The 21136-nt window shown below is 36.2% G+C and overlaps 1 protein-coding gene across 2 annotated transcripts; it reads left to right on the top strand.

Moving 5' to 3' along the window:
• The first annotated feature begins 10804 nt into the window (after positions 1–10804).
• LOC104211274 (cyclin-A2-2-like) lies at positions 10805–19645 on the top strand. Of its 2 annotated transcripts, XM_009760307.2 has the most exons (13): positions 10805–10952; positions 12073–12152; positions 13546–13893; positions 14069–14348; positions 15224–15357; positions 16356–16448; positions 17173–17306; positions 17748–17823; positions 18257–18333; positions 18430–18463; positions 18537–18686; positions 18775–18909; positions 19133–19645. In XM_009760307.2, exons 1-13 carry the CDS (start codon positions 10946–10948, stop codon positions 19184–19186), a joined length of 1602 nt encoding a protein of 533 aa, XP_009758609.1. In that variant the 5' UTR covers positions 10805–10945; the 3' UTR covers positions 19187–19645. The 2 variants fall into 2 exon arrangements, with proteins under 2 accessions (XP_009758609.1, XP_009758618.1); XM_009760316.2 differs by lacking the exon at positions 10805–10952 and having other exon boundaries at positions 13534–13893.
• Positions 19646–21136: the final 1491 nt, after the last annotated feature.

Raw genomic sequence — 21136 nt, 5'->3', positions numbered from 1 at the left:
GAGGTACAACCCAACGTGAATAAGTCTTATAGAGGGAATGTTACGTCTTATAGCAAGAAAGTGAGTCCGGCACTCCAATATATCCCTAAAAGGAAGAAAGATGAAAGTATCATCTAATCGCCAATCCAACATGCTAAAGGAGTTAACGCTTCCGGTCAAACGAATTGAGGCAGTAAAGTCGTCCTCAATGCCGCTTTCAGGGTTTGTAGCCCAAAATCGTTTGCAGAATGTGGCACTCCCTACAAAGCGAACAGATGAAGGTTTTGACCATAACGCTTACAAGCTATTTGCAAAATCTGGATACAATCCCAATGAGCCATTAAAGTTAGGGAAGCTCCCATCAGAAGCTGCAACGAGGTAACCACGTGAAGGTTTGGGATACAAGCAACCGTCACCAGTGCGCATCTCAATAAGAAGGGCGAGCAACAATTATATCACTGTAGAAGATGAATCAGCCACTTCTAACAAGCCTTCTGTCTTTGATCGACTTGGAAAATCACCTGTGAGGACCTCTGTGTTTGAAAGATTGGGTCCACTAAAGAAAGGGAACAAGTTCCGGAGAAACTTTCAAAGCATAAGAACACCCACTTCACCCAAAATCCAGGAGATCTCTAAGGATTTCCAAAGTTTGGTTCCTTCTAGAATGAGGCAATAAACAAAACTGGTGGTTTCATGTGAAGAAGTACTGAAGGTAAAGCCATATACTGTGGTCTATACTAAGGGACGTGACGAAGATGAAGAAAGTGTAAGTTCTTCGTATCATGTCACTGTACAAGGCGAGAATGGTGTTTCGTCTTTGATGGAAGATAATGCGGAATTGGAGGATGTTTCGCCGTGTTATCACATATCCTTCAATGATGGGGACCCTCAAGAAGATGAAGATGCGAAAGATGTTCCACCTGAACTTGAAGAAGGAGTGAAGATGACAGTTGATGCCTTAAAAGAAGTTAACCTTGGCACCGATGAGGAACCAAGACCCACCTACCTAAGTGCTTTACTAGAAGCGGATGAAGAGAGCACTTATATTGAGTTACTCAAAGAATTCAGGGATGTCTTTGCTTGGAGTTACAAAGAGATGCCTGGCTTGGACCCGAAAGTAGCAGTCCATCACCTCGCAGTCAAAAATGGTGCTTGCCCTGTTAAACAAGCTCAAAGGCATTTTAGGCCGGACTTGGTTCCCCTGATTGAAACTGAAGTTAACAAGCTCATTGAAGCTAGATTTATTCGGGAAGTTAAATACCCGACATGGGTTTCAAGTATTGTCCCTGTAAGGAAGAAGAATGGCCAGATTCGAGTATGCGTTAATTTCAGGGACCTCAATAATGCATGTCCCAAAGATGAATTCCCGCTTCCTATTCCAGAGCTAATGATCGATGCTACTACTGGTTACGAGGCAATGTCTTTCATGGACGGTTCGTCGGGCTATAACCAAATTCGCATGGCACCAAAAGATGAAGAGCTTACTGCGTTTCGCACCCCCAAGGGTATTTATTGCTACAAGATAATGCCTTTTGGCTTGAAGCATGCTGGTGCTACTTACCAAAAGGCTATGCAGAATATTTTCGACGATCTTATCCACAAGAATGTCGAATGCTATGTTGACGACTTGGTGGTGAAATCAAGAGAGAAGGGCTACCACATGAAAGACTTGAGGATGATATTTGAATTGCTCCGGAGGTACCAACTTAGGATGAATCCGTTGAAATGTGCCTTTGGAGTTACTTCTGAAAGTTCCTTGGTTTCATTGTCCGACATCGAGGGATCGAAGTTGATCAAGCCAAAGTGGATGCCATTTTGAAAATGCCTGAGCCTCGAGATATCCATGAATTGAAAAGTCTGCAAGGAAAGCTAGCATACCTTAGAAGATTCATATCAAACCTAGCTGGGAGGTGCCAACCGTTTAGTCACCTCATGAAGAAAGGCGTTCCTTTCAAGTGGGACCAAGCTTGTAGCAATGCCTTCGAAAGTATCAAAACCTACTTGATGAAGCCTCCAATTTTAGCAGCTCCTATACCTGGAAAGTCGTTGATACTATACATTGCGGCGCATGAAAGGTCTGTTGGAGCACTATTGGCCCAAGAAAATAGTGAGGGGAAAGAAAACTCTCTTTACTACTTGAGCAGGATGATGACACCAAATGAGCTGAATTATTCGCCAATTGAAAAGTTATGTTTGGCGCTAGTATTCTCAATTCAAAAAGTTGAAGCACTACTTTCAAGCTCATGTCGTTCGTTTGGTTTCTAGAGCAAATCCCATCAAGTTCGTGATGTTAAAACCTGTCCTTAGTGATCGACTAGCAAGGTGGTACCTCCAGTTTCAACAATTTGAAATCGTGTACATTCCTCAAAAGGCTATAAAAGGACAAGCGTTAGCGGACTTCTTAGCAGATCATCCGATACCTGATGACTGGGAGTTAACTGATGAACTACCTGATGAGGACACAATGGTCGTTGAAGTTCAACCTCCATTGAAGATGTACTTTGATGGTGCTGCGGATCGTGGGGGAGTCGGGGCTGGCGTAGTATTTGTCACTCCTCAAGGTGAAGTCTTGCCCTACTCCTTCACCTTGACATAACTCTGTTCCAACAATGTTGCTGAATATCAAGCATTAATACTTGGGCTTGAAATGGCTGTTGATATGAAGCAATTGCAATTGCAAGTCTTTGGTGACTCCCAGTTAGTGGTCAATCAGCTTTTGGGTAGTTATGAGGTCAAGAAGCCTGAACTACGCCCATATCATGATTACGCTAAAAAGTTGATGGAGTGGCTCGGTGATATGACTATTCAGCATGTGCCAAGGAAAGAAAATAAGAAGGCTGATGCTTTAGCTACTCTAGCTTCATCATTACCCCTGCCTGACCAAGCGCAAGTTACCGTCTGCCAAAAATGGGTAGTACCGCCGCCAAATGAGGCTGAAGGTGAAGAAAACGAACTCAAGCATCTTGTTGCTATTTCTAAAGTTGAGAAAGAAGAATGGCGACAACCCATTATCGACTACTTATGCTGTGGGATACTTCCAGAAAATTCGAGGAAAAGAACTGAAATCCGTCGTCGCGCACCTCGCTTCCTTCACTACAAGGATACTCTATACATAAGGTCATTCGAGGGAGTACTCTTGCGATGCCTAGGAGAAGAAGAAGCACTCCAAGCTTTGCAAGAGGCACATTCTGGAGTATGTGGGTCACACCAGTCTGGACCAAAGCTCCACTTCCATATAAAAAGGATGGGATATTATTGGCCAACGATGGTAAAAGATTGCTTGGACTACGCCCGAAGATGCAAGGCTTGTCAATTCCATGCGAATTTTATTCATCAACCTCCTGAAGTGTTGCACCCGACTGTTGCATCCTCGCCATTTGACGCTTGGGGATTGAATGTTGTTGGACCACTGCCAAAGTCCTCTGGTGGCCACCTATACATCTTGGCTGCAACTGATTACTTCTCAAAATGGGCTGAAGCTGTTGCTCTTAAAAAGGTAAAGAAGGAAAATGTTGCAAGTTTCATCCGAGTAAACATCATCTATCGCTTTGGCATTCCCCGTTACATAATAACGGATAATGACAAGTCGTTCGACAACAGGCTAATGAATAAGATTTGTGAGCTCTTTGGCTTCAAGCAACGTAACTCTTCGATGTACAATGCTGCCGCCAATGGTCTAGCTGAGGCATTCAACAAGACTCTATGCAACTTGTTAAAGAAAGTCATCTCCAAATCCAAACGAGATTGGAATGAACGTATGGAAGAAGCTTTATGGGCATATAGGACGACTCACTGCACGCCAACACAGACAACTCCTTATTCACTTATTTATGGAGTTAAAGTCGTCTTGTCACTTGAGCGTCAAATACCTTCATTACGACTGGCTATTCAAAAAGGGATCACTGATGAAGAAAATGCTCGACTTCGAATAGCAGAGTTGGAAGCTCTTGATGAAAAGAGATTGGAAGCTCAACAAAGTCTTGAATGTTATCAAGCTCGGTTGTCTCGCGCCTTCAATAAAAGAGTTCGTCCGAGATCCTTTCAAGTGGGAGATCAAGTCCTTGCCGTATGAAGACCCATAATTACTTCTCATACACCTGTAGGGAAGTTCACTTCAAAATGGGATGGGCTATATGTCGTACAAGAAGCTTATTCAAGTGGGGCTTACAAGCTGGTTGATGCAGATGGTATGAGAATCGGCCCTATCAACGGCAAGTTTTTGAAGAAGTATTATCCATGAAGTTGAAAGTCATGACGCTCCTCGACATACGAACGTAAACTGCAAGTCATGACGCTCCTCGATGTATGAGCCTAAACTGCAAGTCATGACATTTCTCGACGTACGAGCCTAAACTGCAAGTCATGACGCTCCTCGACGTACGAGCCTAAACTGCAAGTCATGATGCTCCTTGATGTACGGGCCTAAACTGCAAGTCATGATTCTCCTCGACGTACAAGCCTAAACTGCAAGTCATGATGCTCCTCGACGTATGAGCCTAAACTGCAAGTCATGACGCTCCTCGACGTACGAGCCTAAACTGCAAGTCATGATGCTCCTCGACACACGAGCCTAAACTGTATGTTGCTACACTCCTGGCCCGCAAGAGTATAAACTGTGTACGACCCAAAAAAAAAAGTCCGCTAGGTTGAAAATCTCGAAAGAGTCGGCCTAGGCAAAAGTTAGGACGTAAAAAAAAAGAGTCCGCTAGGTTGAAAACTTCGAAAGAGGTGGCCTAGGCAAAAGTTAGGACATAAAAAATCACCCAGTCTGAACTACGGAATGACTTGATCCTCTTCACCGAGGTACGTAGGCAGCTTAGAGTTTCATTCTAAGTTCAGTCGCACAAGTTCAAAAGATACATATTACCCCAATTGTTGTCCGAGTGAAGTATGGAGGAATGCAAAATCAAGCTGAAATGCCATCCTCTTGTGGAACTTTGATCTCATTTGATTTAAAAAGGGCAACCCTCCATGGTAAATTGATATCTTCAAGTCCGTCGGTACTCAAGTTGAAGTCCCCAAGTTGAAATCTTCAACTCCGTTGATCTTCAAGTTGAAGTCTTCAAATTCGCTGATCTTCAAGTTGAAATATTTAGGCCCTCCAAGTCTCAAAGTTGAAGTCTTCAAGTCCGTTGCTCTTCAAGTTGAAGTCTTCAAATTCGTCGGTCTTAAAGTTAAAATATTTAACCCCCCAAGTTGAAGTCTTCAAGTTCGTCGGTCTTCAAGTTGAAGTCTTCAAGTTCGTCGGTCTTAAAGTTAAAATATTTAACCCCCAAGTTGAAGTCTTCAAGTTCGTCGGTCTTCAAGTTTCAGTCTTCAAATTCGCCGATCTTAAGGTTGAATTGTTTAAGCCCTCTGAATCTTCGAGTCGAAGTCTGCCAAATCTTCAAAGTTTTCCAAGTGTTCAAGTCGATGTCGTCTTCAAGTTGAAGCTTTATAACTTTCCAATCTTAAGGTGGACATATAAGTCCCTTTGCACTTTAAGTTGTCCTCTTCGTGGGTTTGTCCTTAAAAGGAACTATAACTTTCCAATCTTAAGGTGGACATATAAGTCCCTTTGCACCTTAAGTTGGTCTCTTCGTGGGTTTGTCCTTAAAAGGGACTATAACATTCCAATCTTAAGGTGGACATATGAGTCCCTTTGCACCTTAAGTTGGCCTCGCCGATAGTTTGGGCCACATTGAGAGTAATCTCTCCGGTAGTGGGGCCATTTTGAGAGTAATCTCTCCGGTAGTTAGGCCATTTTGAGAGTAATCTCTCCAAGAATTGGGTCGCATTGAGAGTAATCTCTCCAAGAATCGGTCCATTTTGAGAGTAATCTCTCCAAAAATTGGGCCACATTGAGAGTAATCTCTCCAAGAATCGGGTCATTTTGAGAGTAATCTCTCCAAGAATCGGGCCATTTTGAGAGTAATCTCTCCAAGAATTGGGCCACGTTGAGAGTAATCTCTCCAAGAATCTGGCCATTTTGAGAGTAATCTCGCCAAGAATTGGGCCACATTGAGAGTAATCTCTCCAAGAATCGGGCCATTTTGAGAGTAATCTCTCCAAGAATTGGGCCACATTGAGAGTAATCTCTCCAAGAATCGGGCCATTTTGAGAGTAATCTCTCCAAGAATTGAGGCCACATTGAGAGTAATCTCTCCAAGAATCGGTCAAGGATGAGTACCCATCCCCTCACACCCCAAGATTGTCTTCTTCATGCGTAGATCATCTTGTTGAACAAGAGCATATCTTTCTCGCTTGACCTACAAAAAAAAAAGAATAACAAAGGAAGAAAAGCACAAAAAAGGAAGAAGAAATTACCTTCGCGTCAGTGCCTCTAAATCATCAAAAGTAGACTCAAACCAATTTGCAAACGCTGAAATTGATACTGATGGAATGAAAGGTGTATGGTATTTATAGATGACGGAGGTCGGCAGTCAAGGATTTGTTTCGATGTGGGATATTAGTAATCCATCCCCGAAACGAATTTGAAGTCTATTGAGGTGGCGCTCCTTTTCCTAGGCAGAGTAGAATCCTTTTCTTGTTATAATTTCAATTGGAATAGGATTTGGCTCTCTATCTCCAATTTAATTGGTTGCTGCTAGCAAACGATTCGGTCTTCCATGTTTGCACGAGACACTGTGCATGAATATAGCTTTATAAGTATATACTTCCTTAAATAAGGAATGCAATATCTTTGGCTAGATGGATTGCGATTTCTACGTTGGCCTACAAGTCAGAACATGACTTTTATTGACATTCTGCCAAAGTCCACGTGAACCCTTCTAGAAACGAACCAAGTGTTTGGATATTTGGCCATATGTATTGAAAGCTCATTCATGCAGAATCTACTATCTCAATTTTTTGAAGTAATGCATGAGTACATCTACAGTGAACTTTAAATTATATATAATATATTAGTTCGTGATACTTCAAGTCTGGTCTTCGAAACTCGACATATTTATGCCCGACAAGTCTTGAAGTATGGGGCATTTGTAGGCATATGAATTTTACTTAAAATTAATTCCATAAAATAATTTGGATTATATTTTAAATTCAAGATAATATTGGTCCAAATAAATATTATAGGCTAATATAATTGAATTAATTATATAAATCAAATATATATGGATTAAATAAATATGTCTTAATCCATTGGACTAGCCCATTTAATTGGGCTAAAGTGATGAGTCCACTTCATTAAGCCCAAGATGACATCTTCCTAGAGGCCCAGTTTGGTGCCACATGTCAAATGACGTGGCGCGCCAAGTCAAATGGAAGAGCCAATAGGATCATGCCACGTGTCAAAATGACAAGGCATACCAAGTCACACTAAAAGGCCAATGAAATCACGCCACGTGTGCAAGTGACATGTTCTGGCCAATCGAATGCGGCCATGTCACACTGCAATTTGATTGGTCGGAAAGAGTTTGTTCTTATCATAACTCCTCCCTTCCACAACTATAAATAAGGGTCTTCATAACTCAGAAAAGGGACCAGAAGTTATAACAAGAAGCAAGAGAGAGCTCGTGGATCAAACGCCGCAAATTTCTCTACAAGTTTCAGGCTTCAAGCAACCAAGTTCAAGTTCAAGAAATCAAGTTCAAGTTCAAGCAATCAAGTTCAAGCTCAAGAACCAAGAACAATTCAAGTATTCAAGAATCAAGAACGAAGTCAAATCAAATACAAGGCGTTCAAGATCAAGGCTACTTGTTTGTGATAAAATTCGTGGCAACAATCAAAGTGTTCGCGACGGATAAATCAAATTACAATTCAAGATCAAGCTCAAAGGCCCTTGAATTTATACTAGAAAAGTAGAATCAGAGGAATCGTAGAGATTGTACACTCAAATATTCGAAATAAAATACTACGATTGTTGCGATATTTTTCGGTCTTGATTTTATTTTCTTGACGCAAATTTATTGTCTACAAATTGCTTAATATCAGTTCAACACTTCTATTCAAACACGTAAATACTTATTTAACAAATCAGTTTCGGTACTTAAAAATACTTTTCAACACTCCAAGCTTATCGACTATTCACAGTCCGCTAATTCAAACCTAAAATCAACTAAAAGGACACCTTGAAGTTGTGCATTCGATATTGGTCCAGAAAGGAATGAATGCAATAGTCATAAACTGTTTAAATATTTGACTAATTTTTGGGTCGATTTCTTTGTTTAATTAATGGGATAACCACAACTCAAGAGGGTATTTACCATCAAAGTAGACCATAAATGGTGATTTAGAATGTCCAGATGAATGTGATTAGTAGTTTCAAAAGAGACTAATCCCTATTAGTAAGGGCTAAGTGTTTGCTGTTCCATAAAAAATTGCCTAAAAAACCTCACAAATTGTTTATGCAGTTCATGCACAAGTTGAATTTACTCTATTGATTGTCAATTATTTTCCAATATGTCCTTGAAATTTGGAATCATCGTTCATTCTAACAAATGTTTCCACCCCAACTCCAAAAGAAAATTGAAATAAATTTATGAAAAAACTGAGAATGCATGTTCATTTATAGGGCTAAAAATTTATTAAAATATTTCTGAAATATTTTTTTTTCCAGTTTTTGAAATAAATGCCGTCATTCAAATATTCAATTGCGTTGCGTCCAGGCATATTGCAGGTCTCTTTTTTTTTTTTTTTTTTTTTTTTTGTTGGTTTGATCATATTGCAGGTCTCATAAATTGGTAATAGAACCTGAGTCATAAATTTGTAGGTTTAATTCTTAATTAAGAACAACAATCGTTTCTTGTTATCCACTCCTTTTATTATTTTAGTACTCCTATTTCCTTTTAAGTTTTAGGGGCTTGGATGGGTTCATTGACTTTACACAATTTCCTCTTCGCTTGTTTGTCATTAGTAATCCCTTAAACATTTTTTTTCTTCTATTTCATCATTTATTTAATTAAGTTTATATTTACCAATAAACACAGCCTTTCATTGAATCCCGGGGTATATTTCATCTCAAAGGGCGAGTGATAATTCAATATAACAGAAAAATAAAATTTGAATAATAATATTTAATGTCAATCGCCCAAAAAAAAAAAAATGAAATTGAAAGTGAACTTATAATAAACCATTGCCTTTTTCAACCCTATGGCACATTTCATCTCAATGAGCGAGTGTTAATTCATTAAAACGAGAGGCGTATACAAAATTTAAATTCTATGGGTTCAACTTTTACGTTACTAGCATTAAACTCATTGTATTTTCGAAAGTACTGGGTTCAGATGAACCCGACAACAATATGCTGCATTCGCCTCTGATTAAAGCGTGAAAATAAAATTAGAACATTAACGCAAAAAAAAAAAAGTTTGAAATTTAAAAGTGAGATTATCAATAACTCTATATTTTATCGAATGCATGTTTACATGTGATAGAGAGAGTGTTTAATTTAACAAAGCATGAAAATAAAATTTAAAAGTAATATTTCAATGTCTAAGCGCAAAAACATTAAAGTTTAGAACATTATAAAGCGGTAATAAAACCTTAGTCATAAATTTGTAGGTTTAAATCTTAATTAGGAACATCAATCGTTTTTTTGCTATCCATTCCTTTTATTATTTTGCTATTATTATTATTCCTATTTCCATTTAGGGGCTTGGACAGGTTCATTGACCTTACACAATTTTCTCTTCACTTATAGTTGTCATTAATAATCCCTTAAATGTTTTTTTCCCTACTTGATCCTTTATTTAATTAAATTTGTATATACCAACAAACACAGCCTCCTATATAACTCAATTCCAAAAATAAATAAAAAAAATTGAACGATAATATTTAATTTCGAAGCACAAAAAAAATTTACAATTCAAAAGTGAACTTATCAGTAAACCATTGCATTTTTCAACCCTATGGCACATTTCATCGCAAAAGAGAGAGTATTAATTAAATAACGTGCGAAAATAAAATTAGAACATTAACACAAAAAAAGTTTAAATTAAAAAGTGAGATTATAAAAAAACTACTCCATCTCAAAAAAACATTATCAATAAACTACTAGTATATATTTTATCAAATAAATGTTTCAACTCAAATAGAGAGTGTTAATATAACAAAGCATGAAAATAAAATTTAAAAGTAACATTTTAATATCTAAGCGCAAAAACATTAAAATTAGAAAGTGAAGTTTTCTATAAACCATTGCCACTTAGGATATATTTCATCTCAAGGAGAGTATTAATTCAACGAAGCATGATAATAAAATTTGAAAATAAAATTTTTAATGTCTAAGCACAAAAAAGTTTGAAATTAAGAGCCCGTTTGGTCATGCAAATTTTTTCACATTTTTTCGAAAATTAGTGTTTAGCCATAAAATTTTCAATTTTCACTTGAAGATGAATTTGTAATTTTTTGAAAACTTGAAAAACTCCAAAAAGTTGTTTTTTTTTTAAATTTTCATCCATAGCACTCACAAAAATTTAAAAACAACCCAAAATTATATTCATATCATGTCCAAATACAACTCTAATTCTAAAATACCATTTTCACTTATTTTTTATTTATTTATTTTACTTTTTTTCGGAATTTTACAATTTGTTTGTCGAAATGCCCACCAAAAAGTGAGCTGTAAAATTAAAAGCTAAGAAGAAAGGAAGAGGTAAAAAAGTAAAAAGAAAAAAAAGAAGTCTATTGTCGGATAAATTAATCAGGAGTGGAATTAGTAAAAGAAGGCCTTTTTCTTCTTTTTTATTTTTTGTCATTTGGCAGATATTTAGAAGTTTAAACTTGGCTCTATCCCGCTCTCACGCTCCAAACCCCACCCCCTACCCCACCACACCACCTACATGTGTACAGTCCTAGTGGTGTTATATATCTAAACATTACTCACTCTACACACTTCCACTCTCCTCCACTGGACCACAGCTGCAAATTTCATTTTAATGGCCGATCGGTGTTGAGAGAAACCCTAGCTCTGTTACCGAGGAACAGCCATTAGAACGCTCTCTCAGAGCTCATAATTTATTTGTTAATGCAAAGTAAGCTCAGCTCCCATGCATACATTATTTGCAATTTAACACATACATACATTACATGTTCCTATGTGCTTGTGCTTATATACGGACATGTATTCTGTTATGTATATAATCAAGCAGACTAGGTGCAACGTACCACTTGCATTGTACTCTTTTTTGTTGAAATTTTGAGCTCCAGGTGCGGATTCCTCGAGAATTGCTTCGATCTGTCTTATTTGCAATTTAATTCAGTTTTTTTTTCTTCATGTTTTTGTTTTTCGGAGTTTCAGTCTTTGGATTCAGCAACTTCAATTTTTTTTGGTTTAGTTTTATTGTTTTTTTTCATTTTCTTGAGGTAGGCAAGTTTTCTCTTGAAAATTTTGTGTTCTCTTTAATCCTGGCCAAAAAAACATAATTTTCCGTTTTAGTTTTGAGATTGTCATTTCTGATGGAGGAGTTATCCGGTTGTGTTCGGAGAGATTTATCCTGCTACTGTCAAAAAATATAGGAAATTTTCCAATTTAAAAATTACTTTTGGTTTATAAGATAATCCACCAAATATTACATTAACTGAAGATTTTTCTAGTATCATTTTAGCTTTGTTCCAAAGGTTAATAAATTGTACCCGGTGACACAGCTTAGAACCTTAGGTGAATAAGATCTCTTGTTTTATTCAGTTATCTGAAAATATATTTGATTTATGGATAACGATTAATGAAATATGTTAAGTATGTATGTCATTTCTCTTTCTGAATTTTTGGTGTTATCAAGTCTTTGTACAAGGCATAGATGGACATTATCATCTTGATTAGTGCAATGCACGAATTGTAAAACTCTTTCAACAGCACAATCTTTGTGCTGTTTTGATTCTAATAAAATTCTTAAATAAAAATAAAAATAATAATAATGGTATCTTACTGTCTGTCTCCATATGTCATATGTGATCCATTCAACTTGATGTGGAAACATGCTAATTTTTGAAATGAACTCTATGACAACTGGTGAAGAAAAAGAAAATCTCTATGCACAACTAAATATGCTACTATAATTATCATTAAATAATTTGCATTGTATATTTGAAACATAGCTCTTTTACTGCTCAAGATCCGAGTTCTATTTTAATTTAATGAAGAGTTTAATGCAGGCTTGATTTTCTCTGGCGAGAAGAACATGATTGCTGCTTATTTATTTATACCTCTAGAACTGCATCGGAATGTAATACAGGTGAGTTCCACTCTTTCAAAAGTGAATACGTATGCTGTGTATGTGCTGTCATTTTTTGTGATATTCGTACTATTTTGATGATCTTGAGCCATAAAGAACTGAAAAAGCAGATATGAAATAGCGTCACCTCACTTGACAGTTTGTTGTATAGTTGGTATTTTTGATGAAAGGATATGTCGGTTGTTGTGTTTGTAACGCTTTCCCTTTATTGCTTCTCTTCAGATAATTCCATTCCGTTTTGAATATGGATATATAATAATATATTTCTTTCCTAGTTGGCTCCTGGTCGATCAAAAGAGAGAAAGAAAGGGTTCTTTTGCCTAATTGGCAGATGCGATTGTGAATTTAGCCCATGGTACTATCTAGAGATATAAATTTTTTTTCCATTTGAGCTCTGTTACAGGCTTGGACCTTTGTATTCTTAATGTCTTCTTAAGTAGATTGCTAGTTGGTCCTTGTTATTGTGTGATTGATCATTATATTGGAAAAATATAATCATTATGAAGAAACAGCATATGACTGCTTGATGACGGTTGGAACAAGTCATTTTATTACAAAAAGAAAAACAAATATTGCATCCTATGTGGTATGATGGCAGAAGTTGAGTAAAGTTCGAGAGCTAATTACCAGTACTGCCTTTTGGTAAGTGGTTCATATTTCATTATGTGCTCTTGAGAATATTAGCATCCAAATCTCGTTCATGATGAACTTCTCTAAGTATTTCACTGGTTCTTCACTTCTTTTCTAGCTCAACTTCAACATTGTCCTTTTATCAGATTATGGATCCTAAATTAGAACTGATTTTGGGGTTTAAAATTTCTAAAAATTGCACTGATCGTGGTTTCTATTTCAGGTTTCTATTTTAGGGTAGACTTGGTGCTTCAATACCAATTGCTCCATTTAGCATAGGCTGCATATAGTTAGCTAACTATGATAGCTCCTATTTGAATCTATCAAAGCAGTCGATTATGTTTCCATTGATTGATCTTCTCAATTACGAGCTCCCAAATTCAGCTTGTGGTTGACAGTGGCCATGGTATATTAAATAGTCGAGCATTTTAAACTGATCATGCATTCCTGGTTCTCTTCTTATATGTCAATGATACTCTTTTAGCTTTACTTTGGTGTATCTGAATTCGCTAGGAGATAATGCTTATCTCTATCATACTTTTATGGTCCTTTATTGGGGCTAATTCCAAAAGGAAATCTTTCTGGTACATGTTTATATTAATCAAGTTTTTCTGGCCATGGTCTTGATGTTTTCGGTCCGTGGTATCTGTATTTGCTTCTAGATGGTCTTCTTTTCTTAAATTCTTTTTCATTGTGCCATATTTATTTCATGTGTATTTTTGGTAACGGGATGTTGATTCTGCAATTGTAGTTTTGATATTAGGTGTGTCATCGAGTTCAACGCACTTTCTGCTCGATGAGGCATGCAAATATAAAACATGGATCTTTTCATCTTGAAGAGCACAATATGCGAATCACACGAGCACGAGCAAGAGTGTCGGGTTCATCAGGACGATTACCACCCCTACACCCATCCACAAAACAGGATAAGAAGCAGGCATTGGGAGCAGAGTCCAAAAGATCGAAAAGATCTGCCTCAGATGAGAACAGACCTGGTACCTCTAGTATTGCTACTGGTGTTCAGCCTAAGAGAAGAGCTGTTCTTAAAGACATGAAGAATGTACTTCATGAGAACTCTCACATGAATTGCATCAACGGAAGCAAAATTCAGGTTTTCATTTTTGTTGACACACAATGTTCCCCATTTGGAAATAAAAATAATTGTGTTATATGAATTGCTTATCTAAGTGGTGTTTTCTGCGTCTTAGACTGGATCTTGTGCTTAATCTTACTCTGTCTCAAAATTACCACCGGCTTGTGGTCAAATATGTTCATATTGGTGATAGGTTAAGAAAGGCTCCGATAAAAGGAACAATAAGGCGAAACCTGCTGTTTCTCTAAAATTGTCACAGCTCCAAGAGAAAGGAAAAGAGGATATAGCTGATAAAGTAAAGAAAGTGAAGGTTGAGGGATCACAAGAAATCAGTTCGGGGGCAAACTGCAAGGAGGATATGTTACCACAGCTAAGTAGATATGTCACTCCAGCACAATGTGGTTTAGTCCATCTAGTGCCTGTGAACAGAAGTTCCTGCAAGGCCTTCCCACTTCAGAATGTAATGAAAAAAGGTTTGATGTTGTCTGTCATCGTGCAAGATATAAAAGCATTGAAAATTTAATACATTGTCTATCCTTTTAGCTTTTTAAATAGATTAATGTGATACAGCCATGGTGGGGCTAAAATGCCAGCTTATTTTTAGTTTAACAAATGCTGGGCTGTCTTCAAATTATTATAGTTGCTCTCTGTTCTGTGACATGGATCAGAAGTTAAGTACTTAATCAGCCAACTTTTGCTGGAAATTGTCTCATTCTGAATAGGGAAATTTACCACTATCTGTCCTGCTGCAACAGGTTTATATGTAATATATTTATGTTTGATCCTTGATGCATTAGAGTCTTTTATTATCGTGAGAAGCCTACTAGCTTGTTAGATCAGGTTCTATTCTCCAAAAGTGAACAAAGCATGCATATCCTGCGAAAACTAGGTTCAGTAACAAAGTAATCCAACGGGTTATGCTTCCTGGTCTCGTTCTGGCATCTCATTATCATATTTGATGGATTCTAATTATAAGCCAAAATTTTGTGTACCAGCTGTAGGAAGCTATTTATATTTCCCCTTGGGCTACTGAGTTTTTTGCAATAGATAGATAGAACTTTCCCTCCAGTTTGCTCCTTTTTAGCCTTTGCATTGAATTGAAGTCTCAATATGTTAATTCGTTGAACTTTCCTGTTCTCATGCCCACTTGTTCTGTAGTGTATGGTAAAATGACACTTGGATGAATAAGAGATTGAATAGCTGGTAAAAAAGGGAAAGAAACTTGTTAGTCTGCCTTATCTTCTGCAATGACCTCCAAAAAACTCTAATCATCTGTTCATCAGGTGAAACTTTACTCTATCATATCCTTTTGTGAAGCTGCTAAGTTTCTTTCTGTTGCATCATGCAGATGAAAGCAAAGTTTGCCAGAAACAAGAAGGCTTTGCTAATCTAGGAATTGCTGATATTGATTCAAGACACAAGGATCCACTGATGTGTAGTCTGTATGCTCCTGATATTTATAACAACTTGCATGCCATTGAGGTACATACGAATGTTTCTTCAATGACTGTTATACTGCTGATATGCAGGGGCGGATTTACCCTGGTTAAAGCGCTTCGTCGAATTTTTTTATTAAATATATATATAGCAGTAATTTGCTAAAGAAAAAACATGTACAAGTAAAATAAAATGACACCACTTACTCAAAGCAAGCTAATTGGTTCACTGGTTAATTACCTGAAATGTGAGGCAGGGGTCGGGAGTACGAAGCCCAGCAGCTTCGTTCCTTTCCTTTTAAATTTTTGAGCAACACGTTTGCTTTAAATTTTTGAGCAACAAGTTTCTCTTTTTCCAGAAGCAGCGTACTTTTTATATTAATTAGAGTTAGATGCATTGTAGGATACAATTACTCAATGAGAGCTTTTTTGGACGTTGCTACTGCTACAGTTGAGAGAGCTTTTTCGACAATGAAGTTGATTAAGACCGATTTGCGGAGTCGAATGGATGATGAGTTTTTGAGTAGTTGTTTGGTGCCTTATATAAAAAAGGATGTATTTAGTCTTATTGCTAATTCGGTTATTATGAATACCTTCCAAAATATGAAAACTCGGCGAGGAGAGTTGTAGTAAGGTAATTATTTTTTAAATATGATGTCGTTACTATATTTGTTTCTTTATCTACTTTAAATGTCAACACCACTTATGAAAAATCCTGCGTACGTCCCTGCTGATATGTGATCATACACAGCATCATGCCACTCTGGTGGTACAAATAAAATCAATGTTCTGTAACCTACAATCAGTTACTATAACTTATCTTGGTTCTAGTGCAATGATATCATGGATAATTAAAGGGATTAAAATGACATACCCTGTACACATCATGGATAAAAAAAACAATAATTTTTCACTTTGAACAATTTTAAAAGATGTAGCTGTCCTTTTCTTTGCCAAACAAAGGAAGAGCTATATCGTTTTACTAGTGAGCCCAAATTCTCTCTTCTCCACTTTAAAGCATTGATGGATTTTTCTTTCCTGCAGTTTGACCGTAGGCCTTCTGTTGATTACCTGGAAAAGCTGCAGCTGGACATTAACAAGGGTATGCGAGGTATTCTGATTGATTGGCTTGTGGAGGTCAGTTAACTTACTTTGGATGTATTACCAATGATTTAAAATTTTCTTCTCACATCTCTTACCAAGCACTATCTTTTTTAATAGTTTACTACTTTTTCTTGGACCTTTTTGTTCTCTAGCCTTAGATTGATCAGTCTTTACTGAACAGGCATTATCAACTGAAATGTTTGCTTCATATCCAAGTTTCATCATCTTTGTTTAATATTTCCTTTTTACTACCCATCTTTTTTTTCCCATTTTGAGATATTTACAGAAGAAGCTTTCCTTGACCAAAATTCTAGTATTTGAGAAACAGCATGCAATTAGACTGCAGTATCATTTGTGCATGTTTTTAGTAGGACTGGCATATGGGATTCATAGTTTGATAGTTTTATCAGTTTCTCCCTCCCTGATTTTCTTTCATATTTGGTCCAACCCAAAAAACTTGATCTCTTTCTTTATTGCAAAGTTTTTCTATCTTCAACAATTCGAACTATTATAACTAGTATTAATTTTATTTTGTCTAAAGACATGATATAACATCTTATCAACTATCTCACTTCTTGAGCACTTTTTTGCCAACTTCAATACAATAAATTCAAATATCTTATTATTAACAACCGGACCCCCCGCGCATAGCGGGAGCTTAGTGCACCGGGCTGCCCTTTGCAAGTCCAAATCAGTTCTACTTTATTTTCACTATCTTACAATATCATTACATGTTGATCATCAATATCATTTGCAGGTTTCAGAAGAATATAGGCTGGTTCCTGACACACTTTACCTAACTGTTAATCTTATTGACCGGTTCCTATCTGAAAATTACATTGAAAAACAAAAGCTGCAACTACTTGGAGTTACCTGCATGCTAATAGCTTCGTAAGTTCTTGTTTCTGACATTATGACAATTTGAACATCTGGCCCCACTTGCTTCTGACATTCATATTTAAGATGACCGGGCATCAAGAGTAGGCCCTTGGAATGGGCTATCTTCTGGTTGCCTGCCTGTGTAAATTCTTGCTGCACTTTTGTGTTATCTAGCTTGTGGAAGATGATTGAAATATTGTCAGATTATAGGGTAGAAAGTATAGGATTTACTTTCAAGAGCTTAGTTGATTTCATAAACATGCCACAAACTTCTGAGCATGGATTGTGGTTAAACTGAGTTCTTTTTCTCATTTTTCTCAAGAAGATAAATAGTGTCCCAACATATAAATGTACCTACCTTCAGCAAAAGAGAAACTAACTGAATCTGCATTTATTCAGTGGCTCTTTTCTGTAGTACTAAGATTTTCTGTGTCATTGCACTTAATGTTGCAGCAAATTTGAAGAGATTTGTGCACCTCGTGTTGAAGAATTTTGCTTCATTACAGATAACACTTACTCGAAGGAAGAGGTATCCATTTTTTATGTTAATATACTTTATCGTCATCATCTCTTTGGTCTGTGATTTGCGCAGGTCATTTATACAACCCAATGATATTGTGTTCCAGAGTTAGTCCTACTGAGTACTGATCAAGTTTCCTAGTAAAAGCTGATCCTTATGCAACATTGTAACCATTTGTCAGTATGTTTGTTGTTACTTGCAAAGTCAACCTAACATTCTTTTCTATTAAACTTGTCTGTATTGCTTAATTTTTCCATATTAAGCTGATCTTCCACAAGGCAAAATTATCTAGTTGCCTTCTTGATTTTTCCCACTTGGATATACTTCTTCCTAAGGACTTAAACTTCCTAGGTTTCAGCTTATTTGCGCTGTCCATCTTCAGTCGACTGACATAAACTTTGTCATGTGGATGTGTAAAGGCCATAATTACATCGTATTGCAGGTAATAAAAATGGAAAGCAGAGTCTTGAACCTTTTGAGCTTTCAACTTGCTTCTCCAACCACTAAGAAATTCCTGAGGTAATACAATTTGTATCATCTGCTAGTAATTTTTACTTTAGTATGGTACATTGAAAGTAAGCTTTTCATTCTGGCATTGTTCATCCTCGCTTTTAGGAGATTCATTCAAGCAGCTCAAGCTTCTTACAAGGTATGAGATAGCACTATTTTGCCCGACATCATGATAAGGATGCTTATATGTAAATAATTGCTCCAACCGGCAGGTTCCCTCTGTCGAACTGGAATTCATGGCAAATTATTTAGCAGAGTTAACACTTGTTGACTATGGGTTTCTTAAGTTTCTTCCATCTCTTACTGCTGCATCAGCTGTATTTCTAGCTAGATGGACGCTTGATCAATCTAACCACCCATGGGTATGCATCTTTTAATCTCCTTGATACTATTCGTCTTCCGTTCTGCATTTGAATGCAACCATGAAATGACTCTGGTGATGTATCACAGAATCCAACTTTGGAACACTATACCAGATACAAGGTATCAGAGCTTAGAACTACAGTTTTTGCACTGCAAGAGTTACAGATGAACACCAGTGGCTGCACCCTCAATGCCATACGTGAAAAATATAGACAACCAAAGGTAAACAACTACTAAGTCACATTTTGCTAATCACCAGCTTATGCTAAGAAATTCAAACTGCCTAACGGACAAGATATCTGTAGTGGAATGTCTGCACCAATTCAGAAACAAACCTCATGATAGTTATGAGGATACATTTCAAACACAACCTTTCGGATTATACCTCAAATATCAGCTGTTCAATGTTTTATGCATATAACTAAACTTCTTGTCATGTTGACAGTTCAAGTCCGTGGCTACTTTAGCAGCTTCAAAACCAGTCCAATCACTGTTCTAAGAAGAGCTCGTATTCCATCTGCTTGGCCAGTTCAAATGTTGTGAATACATCCTAAATCTCTCATATTAAGTCAGACTTGCATGGAAATATCCCATAGTGTCAATCGCCAAAAGAGCCCTCATTTTGTTTATTCCTCTTCCAAGGTTTAACTGCTGTATCATTCTAGATTCTAATGAGTTCAAGGTACTAATAGATTATTAGGTGGAAATGTGAAGGCTTAGTTGAAGTAAAGCTGTTAATTTAACAGAACATTAGTAGAAAAGAAGTTAACAGTAACCGATAGCTACTTGCTATCTTGTAGTATGACTTTCGAGCTTACTGAAAGCTCCAGTTGTAAAATCGTTCTGAAACAGACATTTCTATTCTTTTAGTCAATAAATTTGTTCATGTTAAATACTTGACTAGTGTTGGTCTGTTGGATCTACTTTTAAATATAAGAAATTGGGTTGAAATGTGGTACTCCATTTTTAGCTTCCTGACCCTAAACGTTTGTTGATTTTTTTTTGGGGTTTTGACAAAGTTACCCACAAAAACAAAACTATTTACTCTTGTCTACTCATTTGTTTTCCTACCCATAAACTAATTACATTTCCTGCCCATAGTAGGTTCTTGTAGGGAATTTTTTTCTTTATTCTCCAATTCTTTTTTATTTCTATGCTTCTTTTCTTTTCTTTTTTATTTTTTTTCTTTTCTCCTTTTCTTTTTTCTCATTTTCTTCTTATTTTTTTCTTTTTTCATTTTCTAATTTCATTTAACTTCTTTTTTTATATTCTTTTTCTCTTCATAATCTAGTTTCATTTACTGTTTTCATAATTTTTTGTTATTCTTTTTTTTTTTATATATTATTACTAAATAAAAATCAAATTGTGTACCAATTAAATGTAGCTAATACAATCAAATAAATATTAACTAACATATGATACAAGTATAGTATATAACTATACCAATAGGGTATACAATTGTACGCTAAGAGTTAAAAAAAATTCAATTCAATTATTAAACTAAAATAATTTCAGTTGTCAATAAAAAATTCAAAAAATTCTAAAAGGATCTAATTGTAAGAGTATATTGTTATGTTATATAGCATACTATAATTTTTTTTTTTTTTTTGCATTTTCAAATTGCTCTCACGCTGGGTCAAAGCTTAAAATAAATTAAAAGGGAAAAGGCAAGTGAATTTACGAGTAATAAGTATACTATTATAGTATATTGTATACTATTACAGCATATTGTTACAGTATCTTGTATATTATTACAGTATACCATAATAATATATTGTATACTATAATGGTATATTGTTGCAGTATAACTATATACTCCTATAGTATATTAATATACTGTAGCGGTATACTGTTTTGTAAACTATAATAGTGTACTGTTGTAGTATAGCTATATACTCCTACAGCATATTGTATACCGTAGCGGTATACTGTAGCTGTGTTCTTCTTCGATTTTCAACTGAAAATTTCGATCTCAATCACCTCAAATCAGCTCCAAATGCTATCAAATTTCAGTATGAACTTCTAGAAGGTACTATAAGCAATATTTAACATCACCCACTTTGAATCAAACAAGAAATCTTCAAAAATAAAATTGAGCTTCAAGCCCAACAATGGTGGATAATGGAAAGATTCTCAAAGGATGATATTAGCATGGGACCAGAGACGTAAATTGCCGAGACTTCTGTAAATGCCATACCCACAAATATTATTACTGCCACACAAAACTAAGGATATTCTTTTGGAGTTTGAATCTCTATTTCACCACTTGAGGTTCTCTTTCAAGATTCCTTATTTGCGGGAACTATTTTATTAAAGTTCGTACTCAACAACTAAAGCCCTTAATATTTAATTGCATGCCATAAAAAAAAATTATGAGGTTGTTGGACAAGATAATAGAGAAAAGAAGAAAATCCAAAGAAAAGTTTGATGATTTTCTAGCTCAGCTTTT

This window comes from Nicotiana sylvestris, chromosome 8 (genome assembly GCF_000393655.2).
Source record: "Nicotiana sylvestris chromosome 8, ASM39365v2, whole genome shotgun sequence".
NCBI classification, from domain to species: domain Eukaryota; kingdom Viridiplantae; phylum Streptophyta; class Magnoliopsida; order Solanales; family Solanaceae; genus Nicotiana; species Nicotiana sylvestris.
This window is presented reverse-complemented; position numbering and strand designations above follow the sequence as displayed.